Genomic DNA, 15775 nt, shown 5'->3' on the forward strand with positions numbered 1-15775 from the left:
CGTTTATATAGCGAGCCGCTTGCTCCAAGCAGACACCCGCTTGCAGCCGCACCTACTGGTGAACAGACGCTGCAGACTTCAGTGAGCCCTTAAACCGAATAAGTCAGAGTGGCCCCACCGAAGCTCCCTCTCTTTCTGCCGTGACCCAAGGCTCCACTCGGATTGGTTACCGCATCTCGCACATGGGTTGCTCACGTTGCCCAGAGTGCGCGAACGAGGACGCAAGAGTCGGGATTGAGTATAGCCATGCAACTGTAACTGCATACCCAGCGCAATGACTATACCCCATTGCACTCCATTGTTTGTCCTCAGTAACCAAAAATACTTGAAATCTACTTCAACGGATTCGATTGTGTGTTTACCTCATTTTCTGCTTCCGCTGCCTGTAGTACTCATATTCTCAATAGCATGGCTGTTGTTTGAAAGTGCCGGCAAATTTTAAATTTATTCCAGTAGTTTTGAAGTACTAAATTGCGAAATCTGCCGTTAGGCACTCACTTTTAGTATTCAGGCTTGAGGTCTATATTATTTATGCGCCTATGGCAACTTAATTAGAAACGGCCTAAAGCTCATTAAAATTGTTGAATATTCTGGATTTTAACCGAGTTTAAAAAAAGGAGAAGGATATCAGTTCGTCGGAATATATATATATTTTTTTTTTGATGTATGTTACCGCATAACTTTGGACCACGTTAACCGATTTCTATAATTATTTTTTTAAAGGAAAGGTGTTTTTGTTTAAAAAATACTAGTGTTTTTTATAGAAAAGTTTGTTTTATTTTATTCTATTAAAATAAAGTATTATTGAGAATTTTGTATATCTGGCATGAACTCGTTTCAAAACGAGACTTTTTGTAATACCCTTCTTAATAGCAGTTCAGACTATTTGCAAAAAAAGAGGGTAATTTTTTCTATTATTTTTAATTATAAATTGCCTATTTTTGTTTAAAGAAAATTAAAGTTTTACATTCTCAATTCATCAATCCTTTTTCACAAATCAATTTATAAATCGAAGGTGACACGAATAATTTATTTATATTGATTAATTGATGATTTCTGAAAAAGTGTGCCCAATAACTTTTACGTCAAATTTATAATACAACAAAAAAATTATGTCTTCTATCCTATATACATATATATTTCTGAAAGGTATATTTTTTCTATTGCACGATATCTTCCTTAATATTTTACCGAATTCAACAATTAGGGCCTTATTTTGAAGAGGAGAAACGCACGCAAGCAAAATAATTTATTGAAGTTTAGTTGTTTCTGAAAAATAATATATAAAATTTGATGAGTGCAATACAATTACAAACTTTTGGAAAAAGTCGCCACTTGCCTCAAATTCTAGTGGATCAAATATATACCTTAGGTAAAATGTTACGACGCCTTTAGCGAATGAAAGGAATTTAAATGATATTTTATCCAAAAGTAATAATTTTGAGCAGCGTTGCAAACTGTCTAAAAATCTAAATACCTATTCACATAAAGCAAAGTTTCTTACCTTGGATTAAACGTCACTCTAGAACGGATCTTCCTATACAAATTACGTTTTTGTTTATCTCTGCCGAAAGAAACTTTTTAGACTTTGCCTTCCGGAAAAAGGACCTGGAAAGCGCTCGCACCTCTTCAAAAATTGTTCACGTATGTAATTTGAGACTGAGCTCCATCGCAAGGTGGAATGAGTTTGAACTTGTTTCCGTGCCAGGACACTTTGGTGTTCAATTCAATTCAATTGGTGAAATGTGGTTCCTCGGAGCGTCACTTTGGACCTTAACCAAGCATAGCTGCAATAATCGGGTATATCAAACTCTCATTAATAAATCTTATGAGTGCCGTTTTGTAAAACCAAGTGCTTCCCGCTGTAGTAGCAAAATTCCTTTTCAGCCAGCGAACGAGTGATCTACAATCCCTGGTGTAACTGATTACGGGGCACATCCCATGGGGTGGACCATGGTCACCATAGGCATCTGTTTGGAATATGAGAAAAGTATTGAACATTTTCTCAGTTACTGATAGGCTTTCGCCAGACTTAGGTGGTAAATTTTTGGATCGCATGTATTAAGATTGGGTGGGCTTCATTTTATTCCCTCGACAAACTGTTTAGATTTATATGGTAGTCTGGTCAGTTTGCAGAGGAACAATGAATTTCGACCCCACCATTATATCCCTATCCTTTAAATTCTCTCTCTAGGCCTTAATTACAATGTGAAATACTGCCTGAGTGCTTGAAAAAAATGTGTTTCTGTTTTTCTGGCCACCCGAAAACCCATTCAATTGCAGCGCAGCAAACAACAATATTTTTGGTTCGTACGACTACCTTTCCACTCCTTTGGCTAATAAATAAATATATACTAATACATACATATGTGTAGACATATTTATAACAACCCTGCAGCGGGTTCCGATACAATTGTCGCTTTCGTACTAGTTACATTACTAGTTCCAATTGCATGTTATGCTCCAGGTAATAATAAATCGAGCTATTGGTTACATATTGCACTTTCTAAAGGTTATTGGCCGTTTTAATGTAATAGTGCTCCCTTATTACATAAAGGAATTTGTTATTTATCATCTAAATACAAATAATACATTTTGAATACTTATCCATGTTATGTTTCCCTCGTGTGACCACTACGCAAATATCGGACTTAAAAGTACCAAAATAAAGCAATACATATGTAGATACCCCTTTTTACATAACATTTCTATTTCTTAAATTATTTTGGGGGCAATTCACGTCAAATGTCCCTGCGCCCTGAGCGGTGCAAAACAAGCTACTGTTCGACTAGCTGCGAAGCAGACAGAAAATAGGAAAAATGATTCGAAAACTATGATTTCTATAGATTTTTGTACGGGCTATGCGATGGCACTGAGCGTTTTCCAAAATTTTCCCATTTTCATGGTGAAAATTCTGATCGAAAATTTATTTGTAATTTTTCTGAATTATGGTCATTTTTAATATTGTTTTTAGTTATCTCAATCGAAAGATCAAGTCTTTTTACATATAAATCACTAATAAAAAAGGACTTTTTTTTACTTTTCCGAGTTATAAAGCCTTTTAGAGCGCAGCGCCCTAATCTGCTAACCGTGTGAGTCATAATAATATTGTTATAACTTTGCAACTACTTGATGTTTAATTCTGAAACTTTCGCAAAAACTTCCCTACATAGTCATCTACAACACTGTTTTAAAACAAAAAATTTATTTCAAACTTTATAACACAGCTTTTGCATTTGAAAACAAACACCCTCTTAATTCTCATAAAAAAGTTATGAACCTGTAGTTGTATTTGTAGTGAGTATTAAGAAGTGGTGTTAAACTTAAATTCTTTGGAATAGTTTGTAGTTTATTGTGTGAAAATTTCAAATCGATCGATACACAAACGACTGAGATATAGCGCGTTAAAGTGACAATTTTGTTAAAATTATCAAGAATCAGTTCAGCCCAATAATAAAATTTCAAACAACGCCACGCTGCAGCTTTTGTACGTTCGATCACAGGAAAATAAATAGCAAAGACAATAGCAAAGACAAATTTAAATTTGAACAAATCGTCGCCTGGCTTGATTCAAAGCGAACATTTGAAAGCACACTTGCATGTTGTGCCTGTAGCTGAGTGCGCAAAGATGCTGGCTGAATTAGTTGCGGCCGAGAGTGTTCGAGTTCAAATCTCACTATGCAGAACATACAATTTAAAATCTTTACTTTCGTTTTTTTTAAATTAAAAAAAGTATCTGTGAAGTGCACAACGAAAAAAGTGGTTCGGTTACAGATTACATGTTACTACTACAAGTACTAGTGAAAAGTTACGCAGCGGGAGTCAATTGTCACCTCCTAGGACAACTCCATGTTAAATGCGACAGTAGAAAGCATGGCTGGTAGATTTGCAGGGTACCGGTATTCGACTCCCGAAAACTAGTGAACTCACTAGTTCTGTACTAGTATTTCCGCTGCAGGGAAGGTACTCTGTGGTATACACAATCACATTGTTAGCATGAATTCCTCTCCTATAACAGTTGATATTTCTTTCCTTGGTCTTATTCTTATGAATTTCAGTTAGAAGTTCGACGGAATAGTTTAAACTATTTTCTGAGTATTTTATTTAATTCGGGAAGCAATCTCGTCATTTATATGACATTAAGTAGCATTGTCGCATACCAGCGTTTTTAGTTAACCAATGGTTTCCCAATCATACATTTTTTATTCATTATTAAAGCTTTTACTTTGATACCTTTTACTTCGCAAAGCTTCACAATTCGATTTTTTAGCCACATATTATATATCTCACTATATTCTATATGTATATTTTACTAAGACGTATTCTTATTTTTCTAACATTTTTGTTACATTTGATATCAACTTAAAAATCTTAAGCATATATGTATGTTTATATAAACAGCCGTCGTTTTTCTGTTTTAAGGAGCGTCAGCTTGAATCCATTCAAAGCTATTCATTATGCAATGCATGTATTTGTTTTGCTGTTGTCTTTTGACACAAACCACAAAATCAGCGGCAGCGGCAGCAGCAGCGAACAGTACTCACAACAACAACAACAACAGAGCAACAATAGCTGTAAAGCGCAAATTAAATGTGCCAACGCGGTCGTAGCCAAGCAAGATATATGAATATGAATACATATGTGGGTGCGCATGTGTATGCCAAAACGTACATATGTAATCATTGTACAGGAATGTGAAGCGCTTCGGGTACAGGTGTTTCGCGGTTAACGCTGTGACACTTAGTGTTAGAGCTAAGAGCGCTGCTTGTCTGAATTCTGATTTCTCACCTCATTTGCAATTGGAAATAATTCTTTTGAAGTTCACTCAATTTATATTTTCTCTTACGCTGCCATCGATGGCTTCCGCTGCGCCCATCATTGCTGCGCGGTGCGGCCAAGAAGGCGTTGCTTACATACAAAGAGAAAAAAAAAAAGAAAAAATTATGCGCGGGTGAGCATTGCAATATGCAAATGTAGTGTGTGAGTGAACATACATTTACATAAACTACATTACATATATATATAGTAGTAATATGCACATTAGGCCATATCAGAAAAAACATTCGCCATACACCCTCGAGTATCAGGTACAATTCGAAAAAAAAATTCGGCCGAACTTAGGGCAACTCTTTTACAGTCGAATCTTTTAATGTTGTATAATATCGATGTTCTTGTCTCGAGAAGACAATTTTTTTTGGTCCAAATTTGCATTTTAACCTCTTAAAATTGAATGGGCCGTAAAACTGCATACCTAAATTTTTTGTCAAAATTTGTAATAAAAAGTTTAATGTTTTTGGGTGTAGTTGTTAAAATTTGTTTAATTTTTATAAATTTTGTACAAAATGCTGATTATGTAATGTATAAAATTTTTATAAAAAAATTTATATACTTTAAACAGACAAAAGAAAAATAGCCAAAGCTGGTCAAAATGTTTCTTTAACTTAATCAGCTGACCACAAGGTTGTTGGTGGAAAAATAAATAGGTACGCGACATTTTAACAAGTTTTTTACATTTTTCCTTTGTTTATATATTTATTATTTCTCTGAAAATGTAGCTTATTATCTAACAAAAACTATGTAAGTACAAATTTCAAACTTTGTGCAAAAATTGAGAAAATTCGACAACATTTCATCAAAATGGCAAACTTTTAACGAGGATTTTTAGAAAAATGTTGGTATGCCGTTTTCTATCCCATTAGATTTTAGCATAACAAAAAGCAAGTTTCAAGAGACTACGAGTTTGAATTGATTTTTGACATTTTGACGTAGAATACGTCTTACCTTAAGGTATGGGGGCTATGTTCAAATGTTGTAGTTGTAATTTTTAGAGCTTCACAAAAGCGATTTCAAAGAAAAGTGTGGCGTTTCAAAGATAAAATTCCAAACCTGTCGACAGATTCATTTTTGTAAATAACCAATTCGGTTTCTGTCGTAAAAACAACGGTAAACATTGCCTTATTTTGGGGTCAATTTTGAGCCTTTAAAGTGCTCTAGCAACTTATTGTTGGCATATATAACTTTCATTTTCGGGATATAGGTTCTTTGGAGCAGTAGAAATATTATCGGGTACAAATTTTATATAAATTTAACAAATATTGAGCATTTTAAGGCAAAAAATTGTTGAAAAAATTTGCAAATTTTTTTCATTACCAAAATGCTCGAAAACCGCTCGAATGATTTTGTTTTTGTTTTCTTTAATCAAAAATTCAAGAGTTTTCCTTTCGTTTGGTATATGGGAAGTATTGGTTGATATCTTCTATATATGTTTATTTTATTCAAATATATGGGCATAAATGATTTTCCATACAAAATCACCTCGTCATCATTTTGCAAACACGTGCATATGTTGGAAGTGTGGGAAGGAGACAAAAAGTATGTATGCGTATGTAATGCGGCTTTTGATAAACAGAGGCGCGCTATTTATAACCTAATCGCAGCGTGTGTACATATGTAAATACATACATACGTACATATGTTGATTGCAGTTAATGTGGATCTGTTTCTATTCTTAGTGTGTGATTTCGTTTTTGACTTGGATATGCTCTTAACCATACCACGTATTCTACGTTTAAATATAGCGGCTGTATCTCCGATACAGCCTGCAGACCAAGACGAAGGCGCTGGACTGTTCCTTTTTTTTCTTGGTTCTTATGTATTTTCCAAAATTTTTTTATATAAACGAAAATGCACAACAGATTCAGCAGAAAAACAATAAAAAATACAAAAATCATATAAAAGTCGCCGACGAGTTGGAACGAGAAGGATCGCTAACTGCCTTTACGGGACCTGAACAATTCTGTGGTTTCAGTTGGTCCTCTTTGAAACGAGCTGAATACTTAGCTTTTTTTTTGAATCTGAATAAAAGTTTTGAAATTTTTATAAACATTTACATAATCAAATTCATCGATTTGTTTTTTAAATATACAAAGGCGACCCCTAAGTCGGCAAAAAAATAAAATATTTCCAAATTACGCCGGAAAAGTACTCTAGATCCAGGACTGTACTTTGACCATTTTTTGTCTGTTTGTAAGTTGGCGCGGTCTAATGTTAATACAAATATAGTAATAGTATGCATACATACAAATACTACATACATAAATATTGTATCTATATATTTGCATGAGAGCTATTATTGGTCTTCAGCACTCAGTTAGGCGTTTCTTCTTCGTTCCTATCTACCTCCTCCTCATTTTCATTGTCGCCTTCTGCGTTTTTAGGCGCGCACTTTTAGGCCAAAGTCGCGGCCAAAACGTCGCTCAATTGTCAGACACTGTATTTATGGAACAAAAGCCACACACAATTCATTGGCTGTCAGTTGGTAAAGCAGTAACGCATTAAACGATTCGCGGTGTAACGAATCGGAATTTAGTTAACAAAAAAAAAATTATTTAAAAAAATAATAACTTTTCCTCGAACAAATTGCATTCGCCTAACGGCGGCGACGTCACACCAACTAAGAATGCTTAACTAGAAAATATTACAAGTGCATAATTTTACAACTGAATGTGAAAACAGTGTTTATGTGTGTGTGTGTACATGTGCATAATTCGTCTTTCATTTCCTGTGAAACCGCGCATTCATACACTTAAAGCACGAGAAAGTAGCAAATGCCAGCTGTGATTTGTTTTTTGCTTTACGTTTATAAAAGCAATTTTTCTTTATTTCGCCTATCAACCAAAACATCTTTTCCTGCTATTTGTGTGTGTGTGTGTGTGTGTGTGTGCTTTTATCAGTGCTTTAAGGTTTTTAAAAATTCCCTCAACATACTGGCATTCCTTTACGCATCATGTGTTAATCTACGTGGCGCGGGTTCGTCGCTTAAGTCTTTTGATTCGCCTACTAATTGTCTAGAACGTTACTTACACACGCACGCATTTAAACAATTCGTCATAACACTTGTTGCTCATCAGCCAGCGTTCAACCATCAGCCGTCTTGTGTGCGTCTCGTGATTTATTGTTTTTTTGCCTACCGCCGTTTGCTGCTTCGCTTTGCTGTGCCGTGCCTTGTCCCCATCATCGTCATCGTCAACGTCAACCGAATGGGAGTGCTGTGGCTCATTGCAAAGTACCTGCCATGTACGGGGTAATAAAAAGCAATTTTTTTTTTTACATTCTAAGTGTCGTATTTATTCTTGCTTTTGTGTGTGGTTTACAAACATTCTTTATGTGTGTTCTACATTCGCATGCTTGCCTCACTCAGGTGGGCGGCTTATGTGTGTATCTATGTGCATACAAATATATTCGCATACTCTCTTATTTTTAACGACATATTTTGCTTTAAATTTGTATAGCGTTTTTTTCCTTTCGGCCAACTTTCACCGCATTTGGGGCAGGTGTTTCGCCCTGGGTTGGTATTTTTGAAGTGATTTAAGCGACTTAAGTGATTTTTTATTGAATTTTAGCTTTTATTTATTATGAATTGTAACAGTGAATGACCTGGTGACTTGGTTTTGTTGAAGATTTCATACATTTTATAACTTTGTTCATAGTAGTCAGTTTTTGTCGTTATTTATAAGTAAAATATTTTTATCCAGCCTTTTTAAATATAAAAGTTTGACACGGCGACCTCGTCCAGCCGCATAAATATAGGTATATAATTAAATTGCAGTTAAAATTGTATACCGTTTTATAGAAGTCCTACTTCAGACTGGTCCTTCGTTTGCCACCATGTTTGGCTTTATGCCGACCATTCTGCTAGAAAATAACTAGTTATTTTGCCTTATAAAACGCTCAAAATTGAGTAATTTTGGCAAGCTAATCATATGCATTGGTAAAGTCTCACCCAAGCCGTAGAAAGGCAGACAAACTGCTCGGCGCTTTCTATTTTTAATTTTTTTTTTTTTTACCTCGAAAACTGCGATAATGGCGTTACGCTTAAAAGCCTATTTTCCGCACTTATGCCATGTGATAGTTTTCGTAATGAATGGGTCATATCTGGACCGGCTTCTATTGAATTTTGGCCAAATTTTAAACGCTATTCCGATAGTACATTTTTTAGCCATTTATTATTATAGAGAATTCGTGATCCAAGGCGGAAGATGGTTTTGTATAGTTTGGGCATTTTAAATTAGCAGAAAGCATTTCTGGGGTTTTTAAATTAGCATGAGTTGTACATACATACGTTATTTCGTCAGAGCATTTTACCCTACTGTACTTGTTCCGAAAAAGCTTACGAAAATGACAATTTTTGGAGATCTATATTACACAATTAATCCCTTTAGCAATAACTAAGAATTTATATGAATACTTTTCAGCATAATATCGAGTTATCAGATTTAATTTTTTTTTAAACGGGTAGCAACCCCAAAAAATTATTTAAGAACTTTAAAACTTTCGTTGATGTCTTTATTTGATACGAAGACATACCTAGGACAAAAATTTTGATATTGAAATTTTTTTAGGATTATCCTAATGCGTAAGTAGGAATATAAAATCTCACATTTCATTTGTCATGTTTAGCAAAGGTAAATATAAAATCTCAGTTTTAGCGTCCCAATTGTTAACTCACATACGTATGGACATACATACATGCATAAATATGTATTTGTGTAACTTGGCAGTAAACATATTTAAATACTAAAGCAGTAAGAATGCACAAATATTTCCCACAACGTCAAATTGTCATTAAAACTGCTGTAGTAGGCACTTGTAGACAGTCAATCATCAAATCTGTCGGCATTGTGCTTTGATGACCAACAGTGTCGTCGCCGCGTTGCACTTCCTGGTGCACGCACCCGAAAAGGTCTTTCACCTCGCGCGCTCGGTGTATGCCACCGTCATCATAGCACGCCAGCGCTACCAACAACTCAACTCAAAGAAACCAACAAACACTCAACACCTTACATACTGCAACAAATAAATATAAATATTTATTACTGTTGTGGACACAGGACATATGTATGTATGTACATGCCAAAATAAAAAAAAACAAACCCACAGCTTTGAATAATGGCAAACAAACAAAAGTGGGCAATGGTTCATTAATTTTAGTTTTTGTACAAATCCTTTTAAATGGTGTGTCTGCATATGAAGCAAAAAAAAAAACAAAAAGAAAGAAGAATCCCCAAAAATCAGCATTCAAGAACTTTGCAGAAAATGTGTTTATTAATAAAATATACATATACCCTTTTGTTAGTTGGCTTGCTTTGCAAATTCTCGTCCTTCTTTGAGTATTTCTTAATTTATTAATCCATCCAAAAATGTTATTGTCATTCTAAATGTGCTGCGGCGAAATTCTCAAAAACTGCTGTCTCATTAGGCTTTATGCGCAAAAATTTGCTTTTGCTTTTGTTTGTCAGTCCGTGGTCATTCATAAAGTGTTATCTTTATTATAATTGTATTGTATAAGTACAATACAAGCAATTTGGTACGGTCGTAAGTTTACACTTAAATAAATTATACTCATTGCATTTTTCTTGGAAATTGGGGTTATTGTTATTAATTTACATAATATTTTATTAAGGCTCTTTCTTTCTGCTTCTTCTTTTGCAGCATCATGGTGTCTCGCCGCAAGATTCTTTCACGTTCTAGAGATGATCTGAATTTGGATCAGACTTTTAGTCCACAGGAAGAGGAAGAGGATGTGTGGTATCAAAAGGAAAAACTATACAAGGTAAGTGAACAGTGGTAATTTTTTTTTTTGTATTACCAACAGCCATTAGAAGTTTTCAAATTTTAAACTAAAGCTCAGAGTAAAGTAAGTACTTTATTTGATTGAATTTAAACAGATCTTAATAGTTGCTTTGGACCACGTGCATTGTTTTCGATCGATTTTTTGCAAAGGTGGTCTCATACTAATTTTTCATATTTTTTTTTGTTTTACAATAAGAACATTTTCACTAATTTCAGTAGTCTAGGGCCAGTTGAAGTCCTCAGAATCCGAATGTGTAGTAGAAACATATGGGTCATTCCATAAAATATTTACACCTCAATATTTTTTTTGGAGTGAAATATATATTTTTTTCATTCTTTATCGAAAAAAAGAAGACACCTCTTTTTTATTTCGTCATGATATTCGAAACTCTCGAAATAAAAGTCCCGAAATTTGGAACTCACGGAGAAGTATCTTTTTTTAATTGTTTGCAGTCAATAAGCTATTTGTCGGAGAAATTCAGTTAAGGTATCAAAATGTGTGTGACGAAATAAAAAAATAGGTGTCTTCTTTTTTTCGATAAAGAATGTAAAAAAATATATTTCACCCCCAAAAAAAAACTATTGAATAAATTAAATATTGTATGGAATGATCCATATACTTAAAGGTCTCACGTTTGTTACTCATACGCCCCAACGTGTAGTTTTATTCAAACATTACAAATACACACATACAATCAAAAAATTCAAATTTGTAAAATTACCATTTCTTTTGCTGACCTATTTCTTCTTGAAAAATAAATACCAAACTTCATGCCAGCAAATATATATGTATGTATGTACGTTGTATTTGTAAGAGTTAATTTACGCAGTTAAAAATTATGAATGCGTATACGCTTACTGATTGACGCCTGTGTACCACATACGTAATAATACGCCGGCAAATTACATTGACGTCGTCGCCCACTATCTTGACCTTATTCACAAAACGGCACGTCTCAACTACAAACAAAAAACCAACTATTGCTTAAGAATCCAAAGCTAAATTTTTGTACATATTATGGCTTTGGTAAATTGTCAGACAAAATTTCAAAAAAAAAAAAAAAATATGATTGCTTTAAGGACTATGTAATTTTCTGATTTTAATATACTTTTCTGCCAAATTTGTATATTTTGTTACTTTTTTAACCTTATCTACATTTTTATATATTCGCCCATGGATCGTTTTCTTCTTGTTTCATCTCTTTCTGTTCCATTTTAATTTAAATGTAAACGATTTTTGATTTTTATGTTAATAACAATATGTGTTCTAAATATCTATTTGTGAAATTAAGCAGGTTGGCAGCGCTAACCAAATTCACGATACATACTTTTACCAACAACGATAATATACACTTAAGTAGTAAGAATATGCAATCGGGTAGAGTGCGTGCGATTGAGGGCATTTGGGTTATTACGGAAAAGTTGCAAATTTATATTTAAAGAGAAAAAACTTAATTATAAGTTCAAAGAATTTTATTAAATTTTAATTTTCTTGCTGCCAGAGGGTTTAAAATGGCGAATTGAATTTTTTTGCGCGAAGTTTATAAAAAGTAGCTATTTTGAAGAAAATGGATTATGTTTCTTTAATTGCAAATTCAATAGCATACAAGGGTTGGGCCATAAGGGGTTTCCAACATTTTTCCTAGTACCTTCACATAGTTTTAGCTAGGAATTAAGAAATACAAAAATTATATAGATTGGCGAGTTCCGATTATCTGAATTTAATAAAATTTGATTTTATAAATGAATTTTTTCCGCATGCTGAGCGTATCAGTTCGCCGATTTTGATCGTCTTTCGGATTTAAGTTTTTCTGGTTTAAGCTTAGACCTCAAACAGACCTCAAACTCGGATTCAGTGGGTCGAAATACATGTCGGTAGGTGGGCATGGTTAAAAGCGCACAACACTTTTTTTGTGGGCTGATGTAATCAAGCTAAGCTCGCAGTGATAATAGTAGTTGAGTAACAATTTATCGGCTCTTCACTTAACTCTTTACGTAACAAACTACCATGATTGTGGACTGCTGGAAAACCTCGAAAGAAACGATAGAGAGCAGGCGAGTCGTAAGCGAGCTAGTTTACGAATTCATAATCCATAGAGGGCTTGTGTCAGGACATATAGACATCGATACAAAAAAATACAGAAAAGTGAAAAATGTTTATATACAAAAGGACGCTTAAGAAATGGAAAAGAAATTTGCTTCTATTTATCAAAATTTCTTAAATCAATTTTTTTCAGCTCTCAGGAAAAAAATGCACGTACATGTATTTATTCCTTCAAGAAAATTTACATCGAAAGCAAAGTAATTTTTCATGCAACAGAATTAATGAAAACATTTCTTGTAATTTTTTTTTTGAGAGCTGCAAACATCCTCTTAAGTTAGGATTAAAACAAGCAGCCCAAAAGAGCAAAAGTTAGCATGATAAAAAGATCTATTCGCCAGATACAGCGTACAATGTTCATCTTACTGACCATTTATTCGCAAACAAATACAGCAAATTTGCCACTTACTGATCGTTATAAATTAGAGTACTAAAGTTTTAAATTTTTTTTTAACAAGTTCATCAACAATAAAGCTTTCAAACAATCGTCATCAGCTCGCTTAAGCTACTTCCTTGATGCATAAAATACGAAACACGTAGCACTTAAAGTTAAAGACTTGAAGCAAAAATATATATATAGAAACAGAAATTTATTTGTTTGTTTGCTTAAATGCGCTTTTAAAAGTATTATTATTCAAATACATACATATCTGTTTTTTTTTCTTTTGCATTTGCCATATTTCGACTGTTATATACCCACTTGCATTTATTTATATCTCGTAGTCAAGCTAACATTATCACACTTTAATTTGGCATTTATTAGCATACGCGTATGCAAGCAGCCGAAAATTTTGCACACAATCGCTGTGAAATGGAATAGAAGAAAAAAAAGGCGAGTGGAGAGAAGTGGAAGAAATAAAATAATCAAACAAGTACCCTACAAGACATTGCTGAGCACTTTAGGCAAAAATTCTAACACATTTACAGTTTTGTTTTTGTAGTACGGCATAAATGAGTAGTTTGACTATTAGCACTGAGGACTTTCTGATGACAACATTGAGGGGAAAGTACTCAATTTTTTCCCATGGCCTGAACGAAAATGAGGACTTTGATAAGCACTTTTGTGATTAGGGATAATGATAATATGAGTACTCATATGATACTCAGCTGTCTTGTAGGGTATTAGCTTGTGTACGTGTAAGTGTGGTCATATATATGTATGTATGTAAGCATTTACATTCACAACGCCTGTCGCCATTTCACCTGTCAATAAATACTGTATTTAATATGTAAATATGTATATATTATCACCACAATCACCATCATCATCATCATCATCATCTTTATGATCGACACACACACACACACACGTACGCATGCAAGCAACTCGTCAAAGAGCTGGTTGGTGATTGGTATGCATTTATGTATGTATGCTTATTATACGTGCTCTGCCTTAAGCGAAATGCTATGCTAAGTTATTTTTGTTGTGGAAGTTAATTGTGTGCGCGCCTGTGTTTATCAATGTGATCGACGAGTGAAGATTGCTGCTTTTGCTGTTGCTGATGCTCTGCGACTGCAGCTATCGCAGACAAGTGCTGCAGTGAGAAGCGCTAACAAGCATGTCTTACGTAATTTCACTTTGGTCACCAAACCTCGAAGCGCCGAAGCTTCAAAGCGTCTCTGTCTGCTTCTACTCTCATTTGTCGACTTATTTTATTGTCTGCTTCTTTCAATCACTTTACTACTCGGCCGGCCGATCATTCAATTTATGGCTGAAACGTTTCTGCACGAACTCACTTTATCACTCAGCTCAACGTAAGCACTTCGCTCATTTAATTCCCTCTTTCACTCCCGAGCGGCTAGCTCTCTTACTACAAGTATTTTGTGTCGTTTTCCGCCTCATCAATTGCAGTGTGCCCCTCTCCACCACCCGTGCTTAGTTTCACAGTCCGCCTAGCACTCGCTTGTGGCTTTAATGGTTTTTTTTTATATAAAAAAATTTCGCACAAAAAAAATTTAACATTATTTTAGTTGTGGCGTATTTATGGTTTTTGTGACAACTTTCTTTTTGCAACTCACTCATTGCTTACCAACTGATACTTAGTTTAGATGCTTTGGAAATATGTACATATGTATGTATGTATGTATGCGATTTAATGATGACTTTCAATTTTTTCCTCATTTTTTCATTTCTCATTTGACCATTTCGTTACTTTTTTTTATAGCCTATTTTTGTTCATTGTTTGCTTTAATTGCTTGCAATAAAATGTTAAGCCGATACAATTAATCTCTCTTAAATGGATTTGATCAGCGATGCGTAGCGAATAGTTTGAAATGACTTGGATGCTAGAAATTAATTCGGATGAAACTAAACGCAGCTGCGAGGAAATACATTTATATTTTTAGTTGAAAAAAGTATGGTTAGTTGCTCATATGTTAAGTTTGGCAAAAAAGGGAAATTTAGGCGTCTTCCAAAAGGAAAGAAAAACTGAGATTACCGTTGATTTCTGAAAATTTTTTTCTTACGGTATCACTCAAGGCAATTCATAAGGAAATAGCATGAGAGCAAAAACTACATTTACGTGGAGTGTCAAAAACTGTTCTGATTTTTTTTCTTGTAAATCAAAGTGTGTCATGTGAAATAAAAAAAAAAATAATTAATTTAAAATTATGTTTGGAAAAAATGAAAATTGGTGCGACTTTAATTAATAGTAAATATTTTTCATTTCAGAAGCATTGGGCCTTATGCATAAAAAGTGAGCTTAAGCTCAGACTCAGTTTTTGCACTGAAAGGGTGAGCTCAAGCTAAAGAATTTGTACTGAAAATTGAGTTGGAGTTTCAGCCCACTTTTTATGCATAAGGCCCATTGATTCATCATTTGCAAAGCCCAGTAATCAGCGTTTCTGTCGCTGAGTTAGGTGAAAGTTCCAATAATTGCTTTTCCAACACTTGGTTTTTAGAGGAACGTTTTCACATGCAAAATTATTTTGACAATTTATTTTTTTGTGAGCATAAATTAAAAATATTTTACATTTTATAGACAAAATAATTTGAGTAAAATCAAATCAGCTATTCTACCGCCACTACCTGTTTAATATGCC

At 34.1% G+C, this 15775-nt stretch overlaps 1 protein-coding gene across 7 annotated transcripts in view; it reads left to right on the forward strand.

Annotated features, from left to right (window-relative positions):
• Window positions 1-15775, forward strand: part of exp (expansion) — a 150590-nt gene that overhangs the window by 47587 nt on the left and 87228 nt on the right. For all 7 annotated transcript variants that reach the window (XM_017611653.1, XM_017611654.1, XM_017611655.1 and 4 more), the window contains exon 3: window positions 10492-10612. In XM_017611653.1, coding sequence (XP_017467142.1) covers window positions 10496-10612 — 117 coding nt within the window. In that variant the 5' untranslated portion in view covers window positions 10492-10495. The remainder of the gene's footprint in view (window positions 1-10491; window positions 10613-15775) is intronic.

The sequence above is a fragment of the Rhagoletis zephyria genome, unplaced genomic scaffold, assembly GCF_001687245.7.
Source record: "Rhagoletis zephyria isolate East Lansing unplaced genomic scaffold, Rhagoletis_zephyria_1.1 Rzeph_scaffold_00435, whole genome shotgun sequence".
Taxonomy (NCBI): Eukaryota; Metazoa; Arthropoda; class Insecta; order Diptera; family Tephritidae; genus Rhagoletis; species Rhagoletis zephyria.